Consider the following 27,545-nt stretch of genomic DNA (forward strand, 5'->3'; position numbering starts at 1 on the left):
CTTTTAAAACTGGAATAAGGCCCGATAACTGTTACTTCGAGTCCTTTTGCAGTAAATCAATAAGATCTAGTTTCATTTTTCTCCTACTTCTTCCTGTGGTTCTCATTTCTCCTGCTCTCCTTTGAATTTTATACAACCACCATCCCCTCCTTTCCTCCTCCCACTGTTTTTGCCATCTTTTCTTCATTTCTTGCCTTACAATACTCTTTATCTCTGTCTGACTGAAGCTAATAGCCAGGTCAAATTCCCCATGTTTTGTGGCTTCCTTCGCAACTCTATCTGCCATTTCATTTGCTTATACTCCATAGTAAGATAAGTTAAGATAAAGGTAACCTTTATTAGTCCCACACGTGGGAAATTTGTAATGAGCTGAAATCCATAAAAACACAACTGTAAGCCCCATCATGTGTATTCTGTAAAGTGTTTGCTGAACCTCTGTTAGGATATCTGCTCTATTTTCTGAGTGGCGACACTGTGCTGTATGGGAGTTTAAATTAACTGCCCTATCCCCTTCTTCTTTTCCAATAATCAGGAAGTATCCATGGCGGTGTTGCTGGTAACGGCACTCTTTGACTGATGTTGAACTGATCCAGTTTAAGTTCTATTGCTCTTCTACCCACAATCCACCCAAAGCTCTTTGTTTCCTGCCTTTCTTTCTCCCAACAAGGTTTCAGTACCTCTTGTGTTGGGTGATCCTGTCCACAGCCCTGCAGATTTGCCCAATAATTAAGTGTTAGCTGCTCTCTTCTGATTCCTAGTGGCATCTCACCCATCTCTACCTGTAAAGTTGCTGTTGGGGTTGCTTTAAATGCACCTGTGCTGAGTCTTAGTGCCTGATACTGAATGAAGTCTAACTTCAAAAGAGTTGTGTCTGCTGCTGAATTATATGCTACACATCCATAATCTAACACCGATCTGACCAATCCAGTGTATATGGCCCTCAAAGACTTTCTATCCGCTCCCCAATCCATCCCCCCCCACACACACACCTCATTATATTTACATTCATCCACCATTTTCTGAATGTGTACAGCCTATGTTACCCTTTCATCCAACTACAATCCAAGAAACTTAAATTTACTCACTCTTTCTTGACCATATAACCTAAGCTTGACGTCCTCACCAATTCTTTTCCTTGTAAAAAAAACATGGTCTTGGTCTTATCAACTGAAAATTTTAAACCCCACATAAATGACCACTCTTCAACTTTTCCAGTTGCTCCCTGCAATTTTTTTTTTTTTTACAATACAATACAATAAATAATACAATAAACTCTACATTATTTCCTCTCTTCATCTGCAAAAAGCGAAAACCCTATCCCAACCTCTATGTCATTAAACACAACATTTATCATTAAAGAAAATAACAAAGGGCTCACAATGCTCCCTTGAGGTGTAACGTTTTCTACAGGATACCTCTCCGAGTAAATCCTTCCAATTCTCACTTGCATCTGTCTTCCCCTTAAAAAAAAATTCTTTATCCATCTGAACATCTTCCCACTGATACCCAATTTCCTGACTTTAACTAGAAGGCCTTCTCTCCACATCATATTGTAGGCTTTTTCTGTGTCAAAAACAGCACCACTACACTCTGTTTATTTGTGCTTTCCTGACTTCATGTTCCAAACACAATACTCGATCCACTGTATTCCTCCCTCTTCTGAAACCACTTTGATGTTTAGATATGTATCCTTTACTTTCTATATAGTACATTAGTCTTTCATTTACCATTCACTCCATTATTTTACAGATATTAGATGTTAAAGCTATAGGTCTGTAACTTTCTGGATTTGTATCATCCTTTCCTGGTTTACGTATGGGCACATCCACTGCCTCCTCCCAGCTTTGCAGCAGTTTCCCACCCTCCCAAACTCTGTTATATAATTCTAATAAAAGATCTTTAGCTGACTCACTGAGATAGTTTATCAAGATATAGCAAACCTGATTTTTTCACGGTGCTGATAATTTGGATTTCTGAAGCACTCAGTTCAATTCTGTCTTTGTAAAAGGAATATTTAATAAATCATCTGTATCTTCTTCCTGTTTCAGTAATTCCCTATTCGCTATGTTTCTCTTCCTCTTCGCCCTTCTTCACTAACATTGCCTGATGGATTTTAACAAACGTTTTGCGAACAGATTTGCCTTTTCCTCATCTTTTACAGCTGTTGCTTCTCCATCCCTCAATATTGGATATCCATACTCCCTTTTTATACCATTCATCCTTCTAATCATTGACCAACCACTCTGTATTTTTGTCTCCCTCCCTACTGAATTACAAAAACCCCTCCAGAAGTCACTCTTTGCATTTTGAATAGATCTTCTCAGCTCAGCTTGCAATCTTTTATATTCAATGAAATTCTGAAAACTGTGTTTCCTCTTTAATATCTTAAAAGCTTTATTTTGATGCTTAAATCACTTTATCACACTCCTTTGTCCACCACGGCACGGCGTTCTTTTCCTTACACCTTCTGTCTTCTTTATTTCCCAGTTTGCTGCGTCTAAACTGCCTTACAAATAGAATAATTGAAATCATCCACCCCAGCATTCATATCCATCTTTTGCATTTCCTGATCACTAACTATTCTAATACTAGTCAATAATCATATGACTGTTCGCACCACTAACACGTGACCCTACACTGTGTTCACTGCATCATTCCATCTTCGCACTGATCACCACCTGCATTCATGTATATATCTATCTACTTAGCACTTTTAATTTTAATTTTTATGTTTATTTAAGCGTTGTCTGACAGGATGTGTTGCACTAAGCACCGTAGCAATTTTCTAATGTTGTAAACCTGCTCTACATTTGGCAATAAAACCCTTTCTGATTCTGATTCTGATTCTAAATGTATCCCAATCAGCATTACTGAAGCACCACTTCTACACACCTATATCCTGGTTCTCTACACTCAGCTCTATCTCAGTCATCATAGGATAATGATCACTGCCTACAGTTGTCTCTTTTTTTAGACTGCCATGAACAAATACCTGCCAACGAGTCTGACACTATGTGAGATAATTGCTGATTCTGCACCTGTTCTAATATTAACTCTTGTACCACTTCCATCATACTTTTTTAGCTCTATCAATTCCTCAATCACTGCTCCATTCCGATCATTATAATTACCCCATAATGATCTGTGTGCATTAAAGTCCCCACACCAAATTACGTTTCCCTTTAAATATGTGCCAAGTTCCTCTACTGACAACAGTTTGTTAGCCGGATTGTAAAAATTGATCACTCTGATGCTGCCATTTCTTGATCAGATTTCAAGTACAATATAACTGTGTTCCTATAGCTAAAACTCTATATTGGATCTCTTGTTTCACAAATGTTGCACATCCTCTTCCATTACCCTCCTTTCTATCTCTGCGGACACTATCATAACCTGAATACAGATTATTTCTGGTTTCTTTTTGCATTTTTTGATGAATCCTTTAAACTCTTGTCCATTTGCAATCAAACTTCTGGTGTTCCCCTGTAAGATAATCATATTGTCCCCTCCCCTGGTCCTCCTCCTTTCCCCTCCCCTTCAAGTCTTTTATTGGATATGTTCCCAAGATATTCTTTAATACCAAAAAACCTCTCTGCTCCTTTCAGTTATTTTAATTTTCTCTGTTTTGTGTTTCACTTGATCTGTGCAATTTATAACATAGGCAATAAACAAAATAATCTTCTCCACTGTCAGTCCTGTATGAGTTCCATGTGTCTGTACTAAATCTGCTGTCGACATTGGTTAAACCGGTCCTGTTCCATCCTTTGCCTTCTGTACCCTCTTGACAGCCTCTGCGTAACTTATGTTGTGAGCTGCTTTGACTTGCTCGACCTCCATGGCCTTCTTTCTGACTTCACAGCCCCCATAACTTACCCTGTGCTGCCACCCACAATTACTGGATTTATCCTGTACATCATCCACATTCCCCAAATCTGTTTTCACCTCCACACTTGGGGCACCTCTGTTTCCCCTTGAAAACTGCAGTGATGTGCCCATATCTTTGGCATTTATAGCACGTGAGGGGCGGTGATACATATGCTCTAACCAGAAAGCTTATGCATCCTATTTTAACTTTATCTGGCAGGACAACCTCCTGAAATTCCAGGGGTACCTTTTGTTATTCTTCTTCGTCTATCGGTGGTATCTATTAACGGTTTTACGGTAACGGTTCAATGTAGCACATTGATGTAGCAGCTGAGCTCAACGGCGCCATCTACTGTAAGACGGCGGAATTACACACGTAAATGAAATAGTGACGCGTTGTGATTTAATAATTTCAAATGCAGTTATTATTATGTGTAGCAGAGTACAGTTTCCTGGAAGATGTGCAATGTGTTATTACGTGTAATTTACATGTTCTAAATTACGTGTTAAATATACTGAGATAAATTTACATACACAGGTATATCTTAACAGTACTTTTAAATAAAAACTTTGTCTAAGGTTTTATGGAATTGATTATGATGAACGGCCTTCCTAATTTAAATAGATGAACTTGAATTTAAAGCGATCCAGTGCACAAAATGCAAGCACAATTACAGGGGTGTCTTCCCTTGTATTAGCTTTCCACTTTGATGAGATGCCTCTCCCTCCCCAAGCTTGGGTCTGCCAGAGATATCTTCCTTCTCCCCACCATCACCAGCTGCTTGCCTGTGGGCCCCTCTTTCTACTTAGCTCTACAATATAAAGCCACGGGCCTCTTCAGTCAATGGCTGGACCCCCTTTTGCTTTAAGAACTGTCTTAATGCTTCACGGCACAGATTCAATAAGGTGCTGGAAACATTCCCAAGATAATTTAGTCTATATCGGTATGATAGCATCAAACAGTTGGTGCAGAAATGTTGACTGCACATCCATGATGAGAATTTCTTGTTCCACCACAACCCAAAGTCAGTCCATCTGTCTGTCTGTCCATCACAGGGGACAGACATCTATTTACTCTGCTGAAGAGTAAATAGATGGTTTTGCTTTCATGTTCAGCTTTCGCTTCACCACAATGCCCACATCGCTGGAGACGTGGCCCAAGTCCAGACTCTGGGATGTGGATTGGTGCCACATCCCAAAATGAAAATATCCACATGCACACATATTTTTGAGTAATCTGACCAAGCAATGTCTTCCCAATCCACTCTTGTTCATTTTTGACAAGCCCATTTGAATTTTAGCTTCAGCTAAGAATGAGCTTCAGCCTCATTCTTACCCATTTTTACCCAGTGAACTGCAGCTCGTGGAATATTTTCTCATTTTCAGACCATCCTCTGTAAACCGTAGAGTTGTGTGGGAAAAGCCCAGTAATTTAGCAGTCTCTGAAACTTGAATCACCTTTCGTCCCCATTCTTATGCTCAATTTTAACTTCAGCAGGTCTTGACCATGTCTGCCTGGATAAATACATTTAGTTGCTGCAATGTGATTGGATGATTACATTATATGGAGAAACCAGTGAGTAGACTCTTGTTTGACACTTTATAAAAATTATAACCTACTATATAAATAACATTAGACCATATTGAACTGTCCCCCTCTTCCATTAACATTTAAAATTAAGTAACTAATTAAGTACCTTGCCAAGATTAGAACATGAAAATGTTATAATTTGTAACTTCATTAACACACGTAACCGCCGAGTTTTCTCATTTTCAGGTAGCTCAGCTCGGTCACGTACTACAGCAAGATTTGACCTAATTCAAGGGCGACGAAATTCTTGAGTCTCAACCAGGATGTGACGTCTAAGAAACGCCCTCTGGTGGGTGGGGCCAGAGTGGGAATCAGCCAATAGACGAAAAGCACCTCTTTCACAACATTCCAATCGCTCCTGTCCCATCCTCCCTCCTCCTCTCCTCCTGCCCGCCTGACACACTACTGTGTGTGGAGCTGTGACACGTAAACTTTGTCCGTGACCGCACAGAACTCCCGCATCTGGGTCAGGGAGAGCAGAGAGACCCTTCTCCCCCCTGTCCCGAACCAGAACCCGGCATTTTTCTAACATGGAGGCGAGAGACGCTACGGCAGGTGAGGTTATTGTGGCAGTGGCATATCGTGCGGGGTTGTTGTTTATGTAATAACGTAATAACCAGTTAGACCAACATGTAGCAAACAACGTCTAAGCCTGAGTCGTGTTCAGTGTTTAAATGAGAGCTGGAAGGTTTGTAACTCACACAGGGACTCTGCGTGAGTGAGTTAATTCATTTTGTGTTTAGTACATAAAAACATAAAAACCAATTTGTGCCCTGCAGGCGCTTTTGTGCGCCGTGAGGGAGATGATCAAACTGCAAAGGACCAGCACAAAGCTCCCAAACGTGAACAAACGCCCACCAGAAGCAAGATGGAGCAAATATTTGGCTTCAAGAAGGAGGACCTGACTTCCTGGCACAGCTTTGTGGCTCTCCTGAACCGCCCCACGGATCCTGCATCTCTGGGCATCTTCCGCTGCTTGTTTGGTAAACTAATCACACCTGTACAGTCTGCCTGCTGGGTATTCTGACTGTTTCAGACCTGCTGTGATGCTTTTGATACTTTGTGCAGGTTTGCTGATGGTCATAGACATCACACAGGAACGTGGCCTCAGTAACCTGGACTACAAGTACCTGGATGGGGCCCCCGTGTGTCGCTTTCCTCTCTTCAACTTCTTACAGCCCTTGCCGCTGGACTGGATGTACCTGGTGTACGTGGTGATGTTCCTCGGTGGGTCAGGCTCAGTGTTTCCAGGTTTATTCCCAACTTGAGAGAACACCTGTTTTTGAGTCTGAGTGGATGCAGTCTCTCTCTCTCTCTCTCTCTGTTTTTTTAATAGGAAGTGCTCTCTGTGGGAAACACATGCCTGCATTTTTCCACTTACATTTTTACTCCCCAAGCCAGCCGACTCTTGCAAGTTTTAAATCAATGAAAAGGTAGAGCTCACTAAAGATTGAGCAAGAAAGCAAACAGACAGCAGATACAAAGCTGGGACACATCAGCCTTATTAAAGTTATACATGGTTTTCACTATAACCAACAAGTTTAAAAGTGTTTACTAGTTATTAGATTAAATGAGCGGAAGAGCAATTTTGCATAGATTTCTATAAAATTGGACCTCTTTCCCCCCCAGAGTAGTCGCTCAATGTTGGCTGTTTCTTTTGGACCCAGGAGTTTGGATACAAGCTGCAGAGAGAGAGAGACAGTAAAGGAATGAAACTAGAGGCCAGATTTGCACATACGTAGCATGCACCCTGACCACTCACTCAGAGTTGAGCATTTTTTGGGTTTTTGCTGTTATGAGATCCTGAAAATCAGAAAACATCAGCCATTGCTGCTTTTAACCATTTAATAACTTAGAAGTAAGTTTAAGTAACTAAGTTACCAAATACAACATAATATTTTCTTTTAGTGATGAGTGATCCCATTAGAGTCAAAGAAAGATAAAGCGGGGTATGCATGTGGTGTTGACAACTTTTTACTTTTATAAAATTACTTTTCATTAATTCACTTTTGTGCTTACGACTGTTTTATTAATGATTAGTGTCTTGATAAAGTCACGACACTGTGACATCAACAAGTTGCCTCTTGCAGTGTCCTTCGGTTATTCAGTCCGATCCACTGTTTGCTTGTGATGTCACTGAGCGGTGGGTCAGTCTGGTAAAAAGCCAAAAGTTACCGTTTAAAAAAAAGAAGCTGGGCCCTACATTTCCCATAATGCAACACTAGCATCTTTATAGCCTTGATGACTAGTTAAACTAATCATTTCCATTTAAAATGTCGCTTTACAACAAAGTTAATTGCAATGGCTTCACTGTGAATTCAAAAGTTCCTTTTTAAAAAAAAGTCTTCACAAGCTGAGTTGTTTTAAAGTTTGTTTCCACCACTGGAAAAATAAAGTGTTTTGCCATCCATGAGTCAACATTTTAGCTTATTATCTCAGAAATCTTGACTTACTGACTCAGACTTTGAGTAAATAACCTGATATGAAAAGTGTTTTTGTTTTCAGTGGTGGAAACAAGCTTCCATAGAGTCAGGATAGTTAGGAGATACTCTTCATGTGTAAAAACAGACTCATTAACGATAAGAATCTGTTTATTTTTGTGGTTGTTGTTTTTGACTTAAGGTGCTTCGGGCATCATGCTCGGCTGCTTCTACCGCCTCTCCTGCCTCATGTTCCTCTCCACGTACTGGTACATCTTCTTCCTGGACAAAACCGCCTGGAACAATCACTCCTACCTCTACGGCCTCATTGGATTTCAGCTCACACTCATGGATGGCAACAGATACTGGTACGGTGATGTTTAGTAATCTACTTGAGTGTATGTTTGTTTCTTTCATTGATGTCCGTGTGTGTGTTTTTGTAGGTCCATCGATGGACTGCGGAGACCCTCTATAAGAAATGCTCATGTGCCTCTATGGAATTACACACTGCTGCGAGCTCAGGTTTGTTTATTTAGCTCATTCATGGGGCGATCGTGGCTCAAGAGTTGGGAGTTCGCCTTGTAATCGGAAGGTTGCCGGTTCGAGCCCCGGCTTGGACAGTCTCGGTCGTTGTGTCCTTGGGCAAGACACTTCACCCGTTGCCGCCTGGTGGTGGTCAGAGGGCCCGGTGGCACCAGTGTCCGGCAGCCTCGCCTCTGTCAGTGTGCCCCAGGGTGGCTGTGGCTACATTGTAGCTTGCCATCACCAGTGTGTGAATGTGTGTGTGAATGGGTGGATGACAGGTTGTGTAAAGCGCTTTGGGGTCCTTAGGGACTAGAAAAGCGCTATACAAATACAGGCCATTTACCATTTACCATTCATATGATACGCGTTTTTCAGCTTATGGATTCATCAGTCACCTAATGACATCTCTGCTGTTCCTCAAAGATATTTATAGTATACTTCATTGCCGGAGTGAAGAAGTTGGATGCTGATTGGGTGGAGGGATACTCAATGTCATACCTGGCTCACCATTGGCTGTTTGACCCCTTCAAGTAGGTATTTTTTGAAGCCTTTAACTGTGATTATCCCAGTAATTTGCTTCTGATCATGCCTTCCCCTCCTTTATCAGACTGATTCTTCCTGTGGAGTTAGTAAGCCTGTTGGTGGTGCACGGAGGCGGTCTCATTTTGGATCTGACCGCTGGCTATCTGCTGTTTTTTGACGTTACTCGGCCTTACGCATTTTTCTTTGTCAGCTACTTCCACTGTATGAACTCGCAGCTCTTCAGCATTGGTGAGTTATTCTTTTTTTAAAGGAATACTTTTAATTCTGTGCTGTCATTTTACCTTCGTCTTAATCCTCCACAGGGATGTTTCCCTACGCAATGCTGGCCACCAGTCCTCTCTTCTGCTACCCTGACTGGCCAAGAAATTTTTTTGCCCATTTCCCATCATTCCTCAGGCCAGTCCTGCCCCTCACTTCACCGGGGTCCCAGCCCAGCCCTTCCTGTGTTTACGAAGAAATCCAAGGCAGTGGCACTCAGCAAAGACAGACCCCAGCTGCTGCCAAATCATCCAAATTGAGACTAAAACACAAGCTGGGAGCCATTTTTACTGTTCTTTACTTAATGGAACAGTTCTTCTTGCCCTACTCTCACTTCATCACACAGGTACTAAGATCTTTGTTTTGAAATGCTTGTACAGATAACACATTCATCCATGAAGCCCTCGTTGAGTTATCTGCTGAGACCAATGGTTGCTCAATCAGAGTCAACAGCAAAGAGCAGCTCTGACGTCTGTTGTCAACAGAGAGCTGAAAGCTTACTCATCAACAAGTCCCCACTACACTCAGTGGTGAATTGAAAGTGTGAAAATGGTGATGTGATTTATGACTTTACTTAAACTTCTTTTTTTTGTCAAGGGTTATAACAACTGGACTAATGGCCTGTACGGATATTCATGGGACATGATGGTTCACTCTCGCAGCCATCAGCACGTTAAAATCACCTACAAAGACAGGAAAACGGGTGAAACTGGATATCTGAACCCAGGGGTGAGTTACAGGGGAAACACTGTCAGACTCGATAACGTTTGCTATCTGAGCTAAAAAACCCCAAAACAAAACAAAAATTAGTGCTTACAGAAGTGCTTTGACTATATTGTTATTATTAATATGCATTAGTTATAACTGTAATCTGTGATGTTTGGAATTCCTTTAATTTCACCCGACAGTGTCTCCATCTGTATATGGATGTTTCTTTAATAAACAAAACTGCTTTTCCTTGACCTTTTTAGATTGTAGTCTTTCCTAAAGTCTTGCTCTTCCAATTCACAATCTGCCTGCTGTAGGTGTTCACACAGAGCCGTCGCTGGAAGGACCACGGAGACATGCTGAAGCAGTATGCTACATGCCTCCATCAGTACCTGCCTCGTTATAACATCTCCGATCCTGAAATCTACTTTGACATCTGGGTGTCCATCAATGAACGCTTCCAGCAAAGGTACGAGAGCTTTTTGTTTTTAGCCTTGTCTCAGAATTGTAAAAGGGTGAGGTTTAAATCTGCTCTGGATGCTTTTCTAAGGATCTTTGATCCTCGTGTGGACATTGTGAGTGCTGAATGGTCACCTTTCAAACCAAACAAATGGCTCATGCCTCTGCTGGTGGACCTCTCGCCTTGGAGGCCCAAGTTCCAGGAGATCGAGGGAAGTTTGGACAATCAGACTGAAATCGTCTTTATTGCGGATTTCCCAGGTTACAAACCTCACTTTTACAATTTTTCTTTTGGATGAAAAAGCCATGCATGGTGTGTTGTTTTATTGTTATCTTCCCTTTTTAGGTCTCCACTTGGAAAACTTTGTGAGTGAAGATTTGGGCAACACCAGCATCCAGGTGTTGCAGGGCCAGGTGAATGTAGAGATAGTGGAGGAGAAGAAGAACTACACTCTGCAGCCCGGTGAGCAGATAAAGGTACAGCTGCTCACCATTGTCACTGTTCATGCTTTGCTCTTTATCTTGTTTTAGTACTTAACTTACTGTGGCTTTGTGTAGGTAGCTGCCGGGGCTTATCATAAGGTGTACACAGTGTCCGAGGGCCCCTCTTGCTACATGTACGTCTATGTAAACACCACAGAGGCGGCACTACAGAAGAACTTCACCAAGCTGTATGAAATCCAGGAGCGTGTTCGCAATGGAACAGGTGAAGATGCTTTCAAAAATAACACATTGCATAGCTTTTAGTGGATTATTTTAAGGGGTTACAGAATAGTGGTAAGGTTCCTGAAAAAGATCTGAAAACCTACGTGCTCAGTGCTGTGCAGGTTACCCACAAAACAGGGCAGAGGATTCTTCAGGTTGTGGCTTGCTTTTGTTCTCCCCTTTCTTTCCATGGATGCTCAATTGGGTTTGAATCTTTGGAATTTGGAGGCACAAGTTAAAGTTGTTCCCTTAGCTCCCTGAGCCGTTTCAGAGTAGTTTTTGCATTGTGGCGAGGCACAACTTCCTGCTGGAATACTTTCAAAAGTTGTTACTCCAGTTACAACCGCAGATGTCTGTACGTGCTGCAGGCCTTCTTTTTTTCTTTCAGCTGCTCCCTGTAGAGGTCGCTATAGCAGATCATCTGCCTCCTCCTCTGCATGTCCTCCTTCACTTCACATTCCTCTGTTCCTTGTGCCTGACAGCTTCTCGTGTCCAAACTATCTCAAACTGGCCTCTCTAGCTCATTAAGGATGTAGCAATACATAAACAAAAAAAAATGCAGTAAAAAATCAGTAAAGAAGGCCAACACTGTAAACAATACAGTAGATATATAAAAGTTTATGATGCTACTCGTGGGGTGGGGGTGTGTGCTTAGCCTGGTGGTGTATAACAAAGTCGAGGTGACTTTACATTTTAATGAAACAATCAATCTATTTCCATTCAGCTGTCGATGGCTGATCTGCATGTCACTAAAAATCCCATTCAGCTCTCTCCTGGTGTGCCTGCTTTACTTGAGTCCGTCTCACCCCACAGAAACCGAGCCACTTCCTCCCGAGCTGCAGCCTCTCATGGCTGCAGATGATGACGAGGGTTCGGAGGTCAACGCCACTGACCCGATTGTGCGGCTGTTCCTGAAGAGGCAGCGACGGATGAAGGAAGTTAAGAAACGCAGGGAGGCCGGCATGCTGGAGCGACTGCAGCGCTTTGCCGTGAAGAAGTATTACACAATACGCAGAGGGTGAGTGCTGAGCTCTCTGAGAACGCACAGATGCAGACAAAGTGTAGAAAAACCAGTTAAACAAACACGCGAACTCTGCACATTTGTCTTCCAGAATCTTGATGACAGCCATTGCAATGAGAAACCTGGCGGTGGGTCTGCCTCCGCTCGAGCAGCTGACGAGGGAAGTTGCCTACGCCAACATGAAGGAACCTCAAGCAGAAGCCAGTCAAGACGAACGGCTCAAAGATGAAGTCGGTCATGCAGAACTTTAATGCCACTGAGGCCAAAAAAAATACTCGGTGAATTGCCTGTAGGTGCTGAATCACACATTCCCATCAATGTGAGTGTGTGTGTCCGCGCTATTACTACTGGACTGTTACTACACTGGGACATCACTGCCCGGAGATCACAGCGCTTTTATTTTCCGTTTTCACTTCTGAAACATTTCAGATTATGTCACTATGTGGTTAGAGCTTTTGTTAATGACCGTTTAAAAAAAAAAAAAGGGTTGTTCTTAAAAATAAGTGCGCTTAAAAAGACAGCAGGCATTATTTGCTAGAGGAGCATATGTGTGTGTGCAAAAATGCTAATGCTGTTTTGAATGACAGAAGTGAAGCAGGTGGAAGCATGTGACTGAAGGAGGAAGGGTTTTATGTTTCAAAGGGACAGATCTCAGTGACCAGGATCCTTTTCTGTTCATCTGCCAGCTCCAACGAGATTAGAACAATTTGAGATAAATTATGTTTACAAATATTCATGATACTTCAGTCAGTTTAACGTTCTAACCAGTTATGGTACAATGCAAGGGAAAAAAGTATTTTCTGTCTTTTTTCTTATGGAGATCTATTGATGAAAATAAATTTTGATATTGAAATGAGTCTGACGACAAGCTTGCGGAAAATAGAGAATTCTTTTTCCTTTTATTGGTGTCAGTATTGTACACATTACCCTTCATAAAGTGCTACAGCAGACGTCCAGTGTTCACTGTAGGCTGGCATTATGGCACAGAATGACACACAGCACACAATATAAATACATATAAATCTACAACATGGATTTCCAGGCAATGATTTGCTAAGACACACAATCACAATCTCTTCATTATTCATTGTTTGGCTATAAATGTGTAGTGGAGGTCCAGTCACGTTAAAAAAAAAAAATTATTAGGTTATTAATTGCTGTCCGAAAAGTGTCCAGTGACAAAGTTTCATCAAAAGCTACCAGTCATCGAAGGGTGTTAGATTTTAAAGTTTTACATGAAATAAATTCCAGGCAGCAAGATAAAGACAAAGTTTTGTGTTTCATATCATATTGCACTGTTATTTTACTGGCTGTAAGTCTGCTAAATCACCATCTGTCTGTAAAATGAAACACTCTGCATCCCTTTTACACGGCGGCGCCAACTATGCTTCCAGTTACCACAACTTAACTGACCCTCGATTATATTTGTGATTTAAACATTAATACGAGTGCGTTAGTGTTAGAGACGGGTCACAAATTGTTCCCATAAAACAAATGAACACGATCTGCAAAGTCATGCACAAACAGTGAGAAATCTACGTGTACCTACAGCTTTTACACACATTTCTTATTTTTTTCTCTGCTGGGTTGAGAACTGGAGGCTCTCTTATCATCTAAGTCGGTGGTGTGCGTTTAAGATGACGACAGAGCAAACCCTTAATTTCAAAAGGCTGAGATTCCCTGGTTTTTTTTGTTTTTTTTTTTAATGTGGGAAAATCTGCTGAGGGAACGGAAAACGCAAGTGAAGCCAAAGTAATTGCACCGTTCCCATCTGCATCTACTAGTCAGCTGTGGCACATATTTCAGTCTTTGTCACTTCATCATAGCGAGCTCACTAGCACAAATATCAACACTACAGTACTTCTCACAGACTTCGTGAAAGACGTCAATATCACAGCCAGAGCGTCTTTAAAAAGTCAGTCATTTCCACCCTAACGTCTCGCTGTCGGCTCCACCAAAACGCAAAAACACCCTCTTCAGTCCCTAAAAAAAAAGAATTCACCCACAGCACTCCCACAGCAGGCTCCTTTTGGCAGCTCGAAATAAACAGAAACACCACATCACTGGAGATAAAATAGAGAAGGGCACCTCCCTGTTTGCAGGCCATGATCCATCAAGCTCAGTCTAACCCTGTGCTTTAGATGCCAGAAATGCTCCTGTGCGTCTGGCACACTAACCCTTTTTCAGTTCATGAGAGTGCAAGAGTCATTCAGAATACACTGTAGGGTGACTAAAACAAACCAAAAAAAGAATATAATCAGGTCCGTTGCTCTTATGAGCCTCACATTTCTAATTCCAGTTGATCCTCCCTGTGAATTTTGCTGGTTGTGTTTTTTACAAAATAAAGTTAAGTTACAATGTATCGAGCTCTATTTTTTCGGAAAATGCGCCTCTGTGCTTGAACACATCCTAGTAACCAGTCAAACAGTTTCACTTCATTTTTACAGTGGAGAGTTTGTTAGTGGAAAACGTGTTTATGCTTTAAAATGTGCTGAGTCCTGGCGTCCTTTCTTACAAAAATAAAAGAATGGATTCTTGTTATTTGCTTTGGAAGATGTGAAGGGCTCAGTGTGTCCTAATGTGTTATGTTCTTCATGAAGCACACCTGAAATGGTGCAGGAAAAAAAAAAAGAAGCATCCCGTTTGTAGTGACGTCCCCTCAGATTCGGCTTGGAGGCTCTACCTTGACTGAAGATCTGGGTAGTAAACTCCGTGCACCACGCCTTCGATCACAACGTTAGAAAATTCATCTGAAAAGGTGAAGAAGAAAGAAAAATAGGTCAAATAAAGAATGAGTACATTTTGTTTTAAATGGAGAAGAAAGGAAAGCCTTTTAAGATGTTATGTGCACACACCGTGTCCAGCTGGCAGCAGGTAGGGGTCTCTCAGAAACAGCATGACCGGCTGATGTGAAAGTTTACTAAAAGAGAGGAAGAAGGAGAAATCAGGAGGTCTGTGCCAATCAATCTGAGTGAAGTTCAAGTGTAGAGCAAATAGTTACTTATGTTTTAACTGGTTAAAGTGCAGATTAAGAACATGACCTATGGGAGGGAAAAACGACTCACCTCGACTCCAGTGATTCTGTATCAAACGACCTTAAAGAAGAAAAATAAAAGTTATGCCACATAACCCTCCACGACCCTGGGAACAAGCGCAAATGCCACAAACTGGTCTTTTATTCTAAAGTAAACCAGCAGTTTACACTCACCCACAACTTTCTGTTTTTGGCACTGAAGGAAAATGGCGGATGTTCAGGAAATCCAGGAATATCTTTGGAAGGACCTCGTTTTCCATAATTATAGTCTAACAGAACAAAAGCAAATTTCAGTGTGTACGAAGCACCAAAACGAAGCATCCTAGAGGCGAGTTTGAATCCATTTAACTTCTTTATATCTGAGACAAACAGCCCTGACAGTTGGAGGGAATGTGAGTCCAAATACCTGCAGGTAGAGCTCTAAGCCATGTCTCCTCTGCTCCAGGACCTTGGGAACCCAGTTTCTCACATGCTTCGAGGGGATCTCGGGTGGCTTTATGGTCTTCTTCAGCTGGAGGGATTTAAAAGTGTTACACAAATGTGTACAGTTGCTTCAAAGTTATGTGCACAGTTAAACTATTTTGCCCAGAAGAAAACCAACCGGACATGTCCGACCTCATTCTCAGAGTTCCTGTCTGACACAGTGTCAACTCTCTCATTCAATGAAATAAAAATAAGAAGACCTTCTACATACCCTATCTCACCTAACAAATTTACCTTTGCAGAGGATTTTGCTCAACAAAAGTGCTAGTATAACATTTCTTTATGCAAAAGCACTTAAGCTGGATGTTTAGACATTTATTTAATTGATTTCACATATTTTAAATTACTCAAAATGCCAAACTATTTTTGGGGTCACCGAACAAACCACACCGAAAACAGAAGAACAAACGTTTAGCTCTGAGAAGCTGTTCATAGTTAATTGATTTGGAACATTTCAGCTAATAAACTTTTGTATGTTATGCCCTCTCTGCAACTCCTTACTCTCCTTGCAGCTGCAAATGCAACCGTTTTTGGGTGTTTCCTGGGCTTATTGCGGTTTATCAGCCTCATCGTTTGTAGATAAAGGCAGAGCTGAAGTCAACTTGTTAAGGGAAAACTTGTGGCTAGACGTTTTCATGTTATTTTAAAACTGAAAATATTTAGTAATTTAAAATAAAATCCTTGAAAATGTCTTTTTTGGATTACTGATATTATAGAACAATCACCAACAAAACAATGGGACCATAGTGTGGTTATTACTATGATAAAGTAATTATTAGTCATTTAAAAATAGCCTATGTCTATCTGAATTGTGTATTTTAGCAAAGATTCTTTAAATGTTTATAAATTAATAAGTAAAAAACAATTTGAAAAAGTGTCTGTTCTTTCCAAACATCAGTCAGGTTTGGAAAACAACATAGCACAATAACTGTTGCTATTAATGTAGGGAATGACATTGCTGAGACAATGGACTGTGTGTTTGTGCCACCTTAGTCAGTAAACAGATTACACAATGTGAACTTTTCTGTGAATGCTCTAAGCTGCTTTTCAAGTTATCAGCTAGAACACAGTCTGTCCATTTTGCTTGATCTTCCTACCTAATATATATATATATATATATATATATATATATATATATATACCACTCTGTCCCCACTGCTGTTCTGCATAGGCCTGAACCCCCTCAGTGAGATCATTAACAAGACTGGCTACGGATACCGACTACAGAACGGAGCAGTTGTCAGCCACCTCCTGTACATGGATGACATCAAGCTGTATGCCAAGAGTGAACGAGACATCGATTCACTGATCCACACTACCAGGCTATACAGCAATGACATTGGAATGTCGTTCGGACTGGAGAAGTGTAGTCGGATGGTAACAAAGAGAGGGAAGGTAGTCAGAACTGAGGGGATTGAACTACCAGAAGGCAACATTGCAGACATAGAGGACAGTTACAAGTACTTGGGGATCCCACAGGCGAATGGGAACCATGAAGAGGCCGCTAGAAAAGCTGCAACCACCAAGTACCTGCAGAGGGTCAGGCAAGTCCTGAGGAGTCAGCTGAATGGTAAGAACAAGATCCGGGCCATCAACACGTACGCCCTGCCCGTGATCAGGTACCCTGCTGGGGTAATAGGCTGGCCAAAGGAGGAGATAGAAGCCACTGACATAAAGACAAGAAAGCTCCTTACCATGCATGGAGGGTTTCACCCCAAATCCAGCACCCTGAGGCTGTACGCTAAGCGGAAGGAAGGGGGCCGGGGACTGGTGAGTGTCAGCACCACAGTCCAGGATGAGACAACGAACATCCAAGAATACATTAGGAAGATGGCCCCAACTGACCGAGTGCTCAGTGAATACCTCAGGCAGCAGAAACCCAAGAAAGAGGAGGGAGACGAGGAACCATCATGGAAGGACAGGCCCCTGCACGGTATGTACCACCGGCAGATAGAGGAGGTGGCTGATATCCAGAAATCCTACCAGTGGCTGGACAAAGCTGGACTGAAAGACAGCACAGAGGCACTAATCATGGCAGCACAAGAACAAGCTCTGAGCACAAGATCCATAGAGGCTGGGGTCTATCACACCAGGCAAGACCCCAGGTGCAGGCTGTGTAAAGATGCCCCAGAGACAATCCAGCACATAACAGCAGGGTGCAAGATGCTAGCAGGCAAGGCATACATGGAACGCCATAACCAAGTGGCCGGCATAGTGTACAGGAACATCTGTGCCGAGTACAACCTGGAAGTCCCGAGGTCAAAATGGGAGATGCCCCCAAGGGTGGTGGAGAATGACCGAGCTAAGATCCTGTGGGACTTCCAGATACAGACGGACAAAATGGTGATGGCTAACCAACCGGACATAGTGGTGGTAGACAAACAGAAGAAGATGGCCGTAGTGATCGATGTAGCGGTTCCGAATGACAGCAATATCAGGAAGAAGGAACACGAGAAGCTGGAGAAATACCAAGGGCTCAGAGAAGAGCTCGAGAGGATGTGGAGGGTGAAGGTAACGGTGGTCCCCGTGGTAATCGGAGCACTAGGTGCGGTGACTCCCAAGCTAGGCGAGTGGCTCCAGCAGATCCCAGGAACAACATCGGAGATCTCTGTCCAGAAGAGCGCAGTCCTGGGAACAGCTAAGATACTGCACAGGACCCTCAAGCTCCCAGGCCTCTGGTAGAGGACCCGAGCTTGAAGGATAAACCGCCCGCAGGGGCGTGCTGGGTGTTTTTTTTTTAATATATTTTAGGGGTGCAACGATACTCGTATCGATATTGAACCGTTCGATACAATGTTTTCGGTTCGGTACGCATATGTATCGAACAATACAAAATTTGTAATTTATTTTATCAACTTTCCTTCTGACGATGCTGTCTGTGTTGAGCGCTCAGTGAATCAGCGTTCGACTACTCCGCCTAGGCTGCACTGTCGAGCGCAGATCCACTGAGCGCTCAACACAGACAGCATTGTCAGAAGGAAGAGCGCAGGGCAAGCTAGCAGACAGAAGTTAAGCTCTCCTTGCAACATGGACCTCCCCCACCCTCATTCAGATGTGGCGTTTGGAATTATTTTGGTTTTCATGTGACGTATGACCCTGAAGGTAAGCGCGTCATGGACTAAAGTAAAACAGTATGTTGGATGTGCCACGCAATGCTCAATTACATGGGTGGGAAGTAGTGTGTTAGTGCAGTTAGCTCATTAACGTGTTAGCCGTCCAGCCCCACGCACGGGGCGATCAGGGGTAGCTCGTTAACGGAGATTTGCCGTGTTGTGGCGTTAACGTCATTTCAACGAGATTAACGCTGACAGCACTAGTGGGAACACAACGAATATGACTGCACATTTACGCCGACATCATCCTAGTGCAAAGACAAGTGGAAGCAGACAAAAACAACAAGCATGCATGCTACAAACTTTACCCGAGTCATTTAGACAGCCGTTAGCACATGATTCTCCTTATGGGGACCTGATATGTTTAATATTGTGGCGAGCTCAGACAAGGAGGAGACGTAGGTGTCGTTTGGTCTTGCTTACCGTGAGCTAGCCAGAGAGCACAGCCGTTTATTGACATCTGCCGCTAGCTAACTGCTCAGCGCGGCAACCGCACTGCAACAGCAACAACAACAACACACAGGGCACCCTCTGACCCCGGAAGGACACACCGTCGCAGCGAGAGGGCGTCACCCGTCACTATGGCAACATAACTGTACAAACAGAACCCTGAACAGCCCTGACTCGCTACATAGCCCCCACCTAAGGGGTCAGTCGTCCCCGACGACCCCATTACCCCACACAAAGTCCTGCAAATGTCCAGGTGCCTTCTTTTGGCGCACTGGCCGGTCACGACCGGCGGGGGAAAAGTCACTCGGGTCAAAACATGGGGTGCCACCATCATCCTACTTCTGACACCAATGTGGCGAGCTCAGACAAGGAGGAGACGGAGGTGTCGTTTGGTCTTGCTTCCCGTGAGCTAGCCAGGGAGCACAGCCGTTTATTGACATCTGCAGAAGAACACTGCCGCTAGCTAACTGCTCAGCGCGGCAACCGCATAGCAACAACAACAACAACAACACACAGGGCGCCCTCTGACCCCGGAAGGACACACCGTCGCAGCGAGAGGGCGTCACCCGTCACTATGGCAACATAAACAAAACATAACTGTACAAACAGAACCCCGAACAGCCCTGACCCGCTACAATATGCTGCTGAGAATATAGCCCAGAAGAAGCGTATAGTATAGCTTTTATTTTGGAAAGAGACATTTCTCTGTAATAAACTCTCTTTTCCAAAGATGAGTGATTCCTCAATCAGATACAGGGCTACCAAAATCTATCTCTGCCCTGCCCGTCAGGCTATTGTAGGAAGGAAAAATATATGTCAATGCTTTTGCATTCTTTCGGAAATGTAGCTGGGTAATTATGTCATTGGCATCGGTGAGCCACTGTCAATATGTGACATATTGAAATCGCGTTTGAATTTGCGCTTGTTTTTTGCTTTCACTTTGCAATCACGCGAACTGTGTATAGAGAGCGACAGCACTGATTGGTGAGTGATGATAATTTGCGCACCAATTCCTCTGACATTGTCTTATCAATCGTTAGCTTACTATGCAAACATGACAAGTGAAATCTCCCGCAGCAAGCTTAAACATGTGAGAGGTTGATCGCGCAGAGAATCGCTGACCGTTATGTGTGTGTAAAAGCAGCAGGATATATATTTCAGTTCTGCTGAGCCAAATAAGACAGGTCAGGGTGAAGAAGTGACAGCCAAAGAAAAGCTTACCACAAAACGGAAAGTTATGACAAATCAGACTATAAGGCAAAAAGAAAGTGCAGCTTTATGGTTTCATGGACAAAAGAATTTCTGTGGCTGCAATATGACGAGCTATATAACCGGGGCTGCACATAAGTGGTCCGCAGGTGCGCATTCGCAGTCAAAATATAAAAAAAACAAAAAAAACACGCACAAGATATGAAGTTGCAACGCGTGTTTGCATACGTAAGATTTTCTGGAGAAGGACAGACATTTGTTTAGAACTCTCAAAGATGTCGAAGAAGCTCCTTTAAGCAATTACTTTGGTGTTCCTTCACCTCCAAACAAATGTCAGAAGGAGTCCGAACCACAAAAGAAGCGCGTATTCTCGGAAAAGTGGTTGCAGGAGGTGAGCTGGCTTCAAACAGATGATGAACGCACAGAGATGTGGTGCAGAATGTGCCGTGAAAATCCCACTCTAGCGGACAAAAACAGTGCTTTTTATATGGACACAAACGCGCGTTGCAACTTCTTATCTGGTGCGCGTCTTTTATTTTGACAGCAAATGCGCACATGCGGACCACTTATGTGCACCCGTGTAAATAACATAATGTTCTGCCGGGTGTGTTGTTGGTTTTCTCTCGATTTCTGAGTCGACAAGCGCCTTTGTTACTGGGACCAGTCATTTTAAGAAAGGCCCCCCATTAGAACCTATGAGAAATGCAAGAAATGCATTATTGCTCGGTCTGCAATATCTTTCCCAGAACAAACACCAATTGCAAATAACATACTAAAAATAAACCTGAAAAATCTGTTTAGAACAGCGTACTATGTTGCAAGGAGTGAACTACCACTGGCAAAATTTAGCAGTCTTTGCAAACTTCAAAAAGCAAATGGCCTAGATCTTAGTTCCACTTGTCTCTTACCCGTGACTTCAGTGGAAATTTCAAATTCAGGATCTGACACAGACTGATTGATGTCCTACACAGTTCTTACAAGTTCATAGAAATTTCTGTTCAATTAGAACCAAGTATTTGAGTTGATGATTGTAATTTTTATACAATGTTGTAATTTGTTTTTCAACAATTTTTTGATTGTTTTGTTTCCTTTACAATATTATACTTTAATATTATACTTTAATATTATACTTTAATATTATACTTTAATATTATACTTTTACAATATTATTACAATATTTACAATATTATACTTTAATGTATAATATTGTAAAGGATATTATACATTATACATTATTATACAATATTATACATTAAAGTATAACATTGTAAAGGAAACAAAGCAGGAAACAAAACGTCAATCAAAAAATTGCTCTCTTTTTTTATTCGGGCTACTTAAATTTATTTTGGGCTACCAAAAACTGAAGAGTCCCTGCCTGAAGGGCTACCAGGGATTTTGAAATTTTGAGAGCCCTGAGATATATTTATTTTTTTAATTACTTTTGTTTCAGCAACATTAAATTTAAAAACTGTACTTTTGAGTTAAAATATATATTTATAATTTTAATAAATGACAAATTAAAAAGGCATGAACATTTTTTTTGTATCGAAAAAATATCGAACCGTGACACCAAAGTATCGAACCGAACCGTGAATTTTGTGTATCGTTGCACCCCTAATATATATATATACACACACATTAGAGATGGCACGATACCACTTTTTTATGTCCGATACCGATATCATAAATTTGGATATCTGCCGATACTGATATGAATCCGATATAGTGTTTTTTAATCAATAAAACTGTTTTTTAATATCTTGCTGCATTTTGTATAAGTTCATACTCAAGTTTAAATAAACAAACACTAAAGCTATTCTGTTATACCTGTATGTAAAAAATACACTGCACCCAAAATATTTCATAGTTCATAGTTCTATGTTGTGAGATGTGATGATTCATGTGCTATGTGCTGAAGTGTTTTTTTTTCTGTTCTCAAACTGATCTCCCTGTTGGAGCTCAGTCTTTTAAATTGGCTCTTTGCTAGGTTGTCTGGTATGTGTAGAAACAGCACTGGCTTATCCCTTGATTTAGGTGCTTTTTTAAATCCTTGAATGGTTCATAGATTATTGTTAATTTGCTTAAAAAACACAACAGTCATGCCAAACCATATGCAAAGAAGAAAGGTTGAAAGACCTTCAGAAAAGCTAGACATTTTAAATGAGAATAAGAAAGAAAAGTATTTCTCTGTGCCCCCCCTTTCCCTGTTAATGCCCCACCTGGCCCCCTGGCAAAGCTTTGCTACACCGGCCCCTGCACAGTTACCAGCCGTCAGCTACGTAAAAAGCTGCGTAAAAAAGGATCCTGGTGTAGAAAGTAATATTAAATAAATTCTAACAATAGCTTATCAAGCTTAAACATGCTGCTGTTGTTCAGCCGCTGGTTTCCTCTTTCTGGCGTGAAGTGGGCGATAAACAAAGAAGAGAGACGGACTCACGACAGAAAAGCCGATCAACTGATCATTAAGCAGTTTCACGATTGAAGTAGCAGCAGGAGAGAGAGAGAGGCAGTCGCTCCATATATCTGTTGTTAAGCTTAATGTGGGAATGCTTTACAAACATTCAGAGATGAACTTACACATTTGCTTTACTTCTCTCTGGGATAACTTCCTCGGAGATGAAATGCTGGTTTGGTAGTGAGGCTACAAATACACACAGCCGCTCTATCACGTGAGCACACTGCTCCGACGTGCTGCGGTTATGAGCCGAGTTACACCGTGTCACAAGTTTTGTGAGGTGCTTTTTTGATATTTAATGGATCATTACATTTTTTATTTCGCTCCGATATGCGATACAGTAATTTACGTCAGTATCAGACCGATACCGATACGTAATATCGGATCGGTTCATCTCTAATATATATATGGATTTTTTTAGTTGCTGTTTTTGTAACGTTATAAAATAATGAAAGGTGGTAGATTGGCCAGATGCTGGCACATGTGTACAAATAACTCTGGTGTTTGGTGGCTGCTATGGCAGAGCTTCCACAGAGGCCAGCACGTGGATGAGAGAAAGGGGAGGCAGGAGGAGGAGAGACCCGTTTCTGACACAAGTCCCGTCTCTCTTGTTTGTTTATCGCCCACTTTGCGCCAGAAAGAGGAAATCAGTGAATGTTGCTCTAAACAACAGCAGCACATTTAAGCTTGATCAGCTGTTGTTAGAATTTATTTAATATTAATTTCAAGTATCAGCTGATGTTTGCTGGAGCCACAGCTGTAAAGCTGCTGGTCATGATGTCGGTTTGGATATGTGGTGAGAGGGAAACATGAAGATGAAACCAGGAGATGTCCTGATGTTACTGAATCATCAGAGCTGAACAGGTGATGGAGAAACAGGTTTACCTTTTAGGTGACATGAATGAGTTGAAGTTATGAACTGTTTCTGAGAGACAAATAACACCAGGATCCTTTTTTTTTTACGTAGCTGACAGCTGGTAACTGTGCAGGGGCCAGTGTAGCAAAGCTTTGCCAGGGGGGCAGGCAGGGCATTAACAGGGAAAGGGGGGGCACAAAGATATACTTTTCTTTCTTATTCTCATTTAAAATGTCTAGCTTTAAATAAATAATTATCTGAATCTTACAACCAAAGTTTTAATCTGATGTAAAATGTATAGAAATCATACATATACCAACAAGACTGTACATCACTGTCACAACAGCGTTTGTTTTCATTCAAAGGTTTTATGGCTTTTCCTGTAACACCTGGTGGGCCAGTCTTTAGTCAAAATGCCCGGCCCGATTTTTTGTCCCAGTCCAGTCCTGCTGTCCTATGAATAATCTTTATGGGTTTTCCTCCCTTAAGCATGGCTTCTTGTCAGCTGCCATTCCACTGAGACCATTCCTGATGAGGCTTCAGTGAACAGTAGATGGATCAGCTGAAGGCCCAGATGCATCTCTCACCTCCTGTGTCAGTTCTTTGCTGTATTTTTTCATTATTTCTTAAGGACAACTTTGTCTGTGCAAGATAGTTTTTTTTAAGGCCTGACACTTATTAGTGTGTCCTTATCTGTCCAGTTTCCTCAATCTCTTAAGGACACACTGCACCAGCACTCTCTGGTAATATATATGGCACGTTTTCAGCTAATAGCTCTTTGGGAATCACCAAGTTGGTGCAAAAATCTATCACATACCTGTCAAACTGTGGTATCATTGGCATTTTTTGTAGATTCAACTAAAGAATGTGTTTTTGGAGAATATGTTTTTGCAACAGGCTCCCAAAGAGCGCCTAAAGATTTAAAACTGGTTGCTTTGCTAAGTTGTTATGTGTAAACACAACACTAGTTCAGGCAGGTGTGTTCTTATGTTTGAGTGATTCATAAACCAGTGTTAAGTTAAATTAGAATATCATGGTTGATGTGTAAAATCTGTAGGTTTTTCACACATTAATGGCGGAAGTTAAACACTTGAACGCTTTAGTAAATTTTTAGCTCACAGGAAAGAATGATTGTGCGAAAAAAAAGAAAGAATCAGAACTGAAAGTTGAATCTCACCATTTTATGCAAAGCGTGGAATTCGCTGTAGCGTTTCTCAACAGCATGCTGTCTGCCGTTCATCAACACGTCAATTTTAAAGACCTGAAAGAAAAAAGATAAGTCAGCTTAGTGACTCATTCAACTGAAAATTTCTCTGCTCTACCCATACACTCAGCAGTGACAGTAACGTCGATGTCAGCATTAATTCCACAACAAGAGGAAACATCTGGCTGTTGTGACAGAAAAAACAAATTGATCTGTCAGAGTTACTGTTAACATCCCTAAACAGGCTGCCTTCCACTTCCCTTCCTTCAGTAAGAGATTCACAGCACGCACGCTGCCGTTCTGGACAGCATTTTGCAAAGGAGGAAATTCACAATAAATGACGGCAGCGCTGTGAACACACACACCGCGGAAAAGCCAACAAGTAATCATTATTAACAAATGCTGGAAGAATCCAAACAGGTGTTGAATCTTATTTAAAAATATATTTTAAATAAAATATATAATCATCTCATAAACCTGAACACAGTGTCCATACGTGAATACTGAGAAATAAATTCAGAAAACTTTCTTTTTATGGGTATTACACAATATCTTGGAGGTCAGGAAGTCAAACTCAAAAGCACTGCTCTAAGGTCCTCATGACTTCCAGCAATAAAACATCATGCCATTAAAACAGGGAAAAAAAGCCTTCCTCAAAATGATGCCACAAAACTGGGAACTGTTGCCTAATTGAACAGTGGTTCCCAATAAAGGGGATAGGACTCCTTAGAGCAGGGGTGTCAAACACAAGGCACGCGTTTGACACGGCCCACAAAGACCCGCACGTCTGTGGAAAATGTAAAGGAGGGCACAGATTTTGTACTTTTAACTGTATTTTCATCGATTTTACAGCGTTTCCTGCTGATGAAGTCCACCACTGCCATTCATTCTACACCAAAGTAATAAATAAACAATAACAATTAAACCACAGAAAAGTTTTTTCTTACCATCTACTATAAAAATTTATATATATTTACATTTTCTTTTACAGTGGGTCCACAGCAGGGGAAAACATTTTATTTTTTGGGCCACCAGAACACATTTGTTTATCTGCGCTGACAGATTTCTTTTTTTTTTTACAGCAGCATTTCTTTATTGTCTAGAAAAACTGAGATATATTGTTGAAACTGGTCTTCTTTTAGTATTAATTGGTATTAAATGCGCAGTCCAACTTCTTTACACTGACAGTGGTTTGGCCCACTTATGGTCAAGGTGGGCTGTAACAGTGGCAAAATGAGTTTGACGTGCTTAGATAAAATGTTGTAGTCACAAGATGAGTAAAAGACAGATATATATCTTACTGATTCTGATGTTAGAAGACTGCAGTACAATTAGTTTGATCTCTAAATGAGTAAATGACTGATTTTAAAAAGCTGAAACCACCCTTATGTGTTTGCAGTGACAGCAGCCTTTACTGGAAGTGATTTTAAACAATATTTTACAAAAGAAAACATTTAAGGGTGAAGCAGTGGTGCCTGGATTAAATCCTTACCTGTGTTTATTCCCAATCAAGGACTCCCTACACTATATATCTTTAAACTGAGCATATCTCAGCTACTTATAACCTCATTAAAGTATTTATCTTCATCTTATTTATTCCTTACTCTAGATTATTATTGTTATTATTATTTATTTATTTATTTACAGATGTCAAGATGTCAGCTGGGTGTGGAGGGCTGGTTTAAAACTCTGGAGCCTCTCTGATTAGACACAGATTCTAAAGTCAGAGTAACTTTTGCCTCTTTTCGTGCCTCATTTGCACCATAAAGTGCGAATTCGGTGCTGATTTGAAGCGAGCAGAGTGCAGTTTATGATCTAACAGAGAGAGACAGCGGCACAGTTGACATTAAATCTGATGACAGCGGCAGGACAGGCGACACACAGACACACAGGGTTTATTAGGGAGCAGCTCACCGTGTATCCTTTCTCCACCGAGCTGTTTTCTGAGCGAAAAGACGGGATCGACACTCGCACCGGATGCATCTTCACTCGAACTGAGGCGTGATTTTCAGGTAGGTGATGTTTGATCTTGATCCTCTGGCGCACACAAACACATTGACACACACACACACACACTCACTCACTCAGTGCTGGTGGATTACTCCAGTTTGACTGATAAAAATCACAGAATTCAAATGTGACGAAAGACATCTCAGTGGTGCCCCCTGCTGGACCGGAGGGCACACCGTTGTAAGGATTATCTTGAAGAAAGCGCCACAGAGGACAGTTTAACATTCAGGTGGCCCAGTGGGGTCATTTTTAATCGTGAATGTCTTTCCTTTTAATTATAAAAGAATTAATTAATTTATTAACTTCGACAGGCAGTGGCATTGTGTCAAATTGTGTATTTTTTTAATGTCATGGGCTTCGGTTTTATTGTTTTTTCGATAATTTAGCATCTGTGGTGGCTGTGGAGACAGAGAAGGCTGTCTGCTAGTTGGATGGTGGTTTGAGCCCTGGCTTCTTTAATCTACATGAGAAAGGATCCTTGGGCAAGATACTGAATTCTGAGTTGCCTCCGATCCATATATGTAAGTGTGTGAATGTTGGGTTAGAATATTTTCTTCTTCTTCTTTCAACTGCTCAGTTCATGGGTTGCCACAGCCCGTCATCTGCATTCATTTCACCCTATCTCTACCATCCTCTG

The 27,545-nt window shown here is 41.6% G+C and overlaps 2 protein-coding genes across 2 annotated transcripts; one reads left to right on the top strand and one right to left on the bottom strand.

Annotated features, from left to right (window-relative positions):
* Positions 1–5,820: 5,820 nt before the first annotated feature.
* On the top strand, positions 5,821–13,896 carry ggcx (gamma-glutamyl carboxylase). The gene is made up of 15 exons (XM_086300592.1): positions 5,821–6,010; positions 6,235–6,438; positions 6,524–6,682; positions 8,078–8,243; positions 8,319–8,397; positions 8,824–8,930; positions 9,008–9,171; positions 9,246–9,547; positions 9,799–9,930; positions 10,227–10,378; positions 10,460–10,629; positions 10,715–10,845; positions 10,927–11,074; positions 11,887–12,091; positions 12,186–13,896. Exons 1-15 carry the CDS (start codon positions 5,986–5,988, stop codon positions 12,343–12,345), a joined length of 2,304 nt encoding a protein of 767 aa, XP_086156718.1. The 5' UTR covers positions 5,821–5,985; the 3' UTR covers positions 12,346–13,896.
* snx24 (sorting nexin 24) lies at positions 13,658–27,007 on the bottom strand. Its single transcript, XM_086300593.1, has 7 exons — positions 26,813–27,007; positions 24,872–24,955; positions 15,535–15,639; positions 15,303–15,397; positions 15,160–15,189; positions 14,950–15,014; positions 13,658–14,844 (listed from the first exon to the last, which is right to left on the bottom strand). Exons 1-7 carry the CDS (start codon positions 26,879–26,881, stop codon positions 14,774–14,776), a joined length of 519 nt encoding a protein of 172 aa, XP_086156719.1. The 5' UTR covers positions 26,882–27,007; the 3' UTR covers positions 13,658–14,773.
* Between the last annotated feature and the right edge of the window lie 538 nt (positions 27,008–27,545).

This window comes from Aulonocara sp. 'chitande type north' Nkhata Bay, linkage group LG7, assembly GCF_057382095.1.
Source record: "Aulonocara sp. 'chitande type north' Nkhata Bay isolate Kocher_YH1m ecotype deep benthic linkage group LG7, A_spYH_male_GT1.1, whole genome shotgun sequence".
Classification (NCBI taxonomy): domain Eukaryota; kingdom Metazoa; phylum Chordata; class Actinopteri; order Cichliformes; family Cichlidae; genus Aulonocara; species Aulonocara sp. 'chitande type north' Nkhata Bay.

Bases quoted from the DNA above. Each gene is read 5' to 3' on its own strand.
- ggcx (XM_086300592.1), top strand. From the start codon at position 5,986: ATGGAGGCGAGAGACGCTACGGCAG. The intron at 9,172-9,245 runs GTGAGTTATTCT...AATCCTCCACAG, and splicing joins CTCGCAGCTCTTCAGCATTG to GGATGTTTCCCTACGCAATG. The intron at 11,075-11,886 runs GTGAAGATGCTT...CTCACCCCACAG, and splicing joins GCGTGTTCGCAATGGAACAG to AAACCGAGCCACTTCCTCCC.
- snx24 (XM_086300593.1), bottom strand. From the start codon at position 26,881: ATGCATCCGGTGCGAGTGTCGATCCCGTCTTTTCGCTCAGAAAACAGC. The intron at 15,398-15,534 runs GTATTTGGACTC...TTGTTCTGTTAG, and splicing joins GCTTAGAGCTCTACCTGCAG to ACTATAATTATGGAAAACGA. The intron at 14,845-14,949 runs GTGTGTGCACAT...TCACCTTTTCAG, and splicing joins CCTGCTGCCAGCTGGACACG to ATGAATTTTCTAACGTTGTG.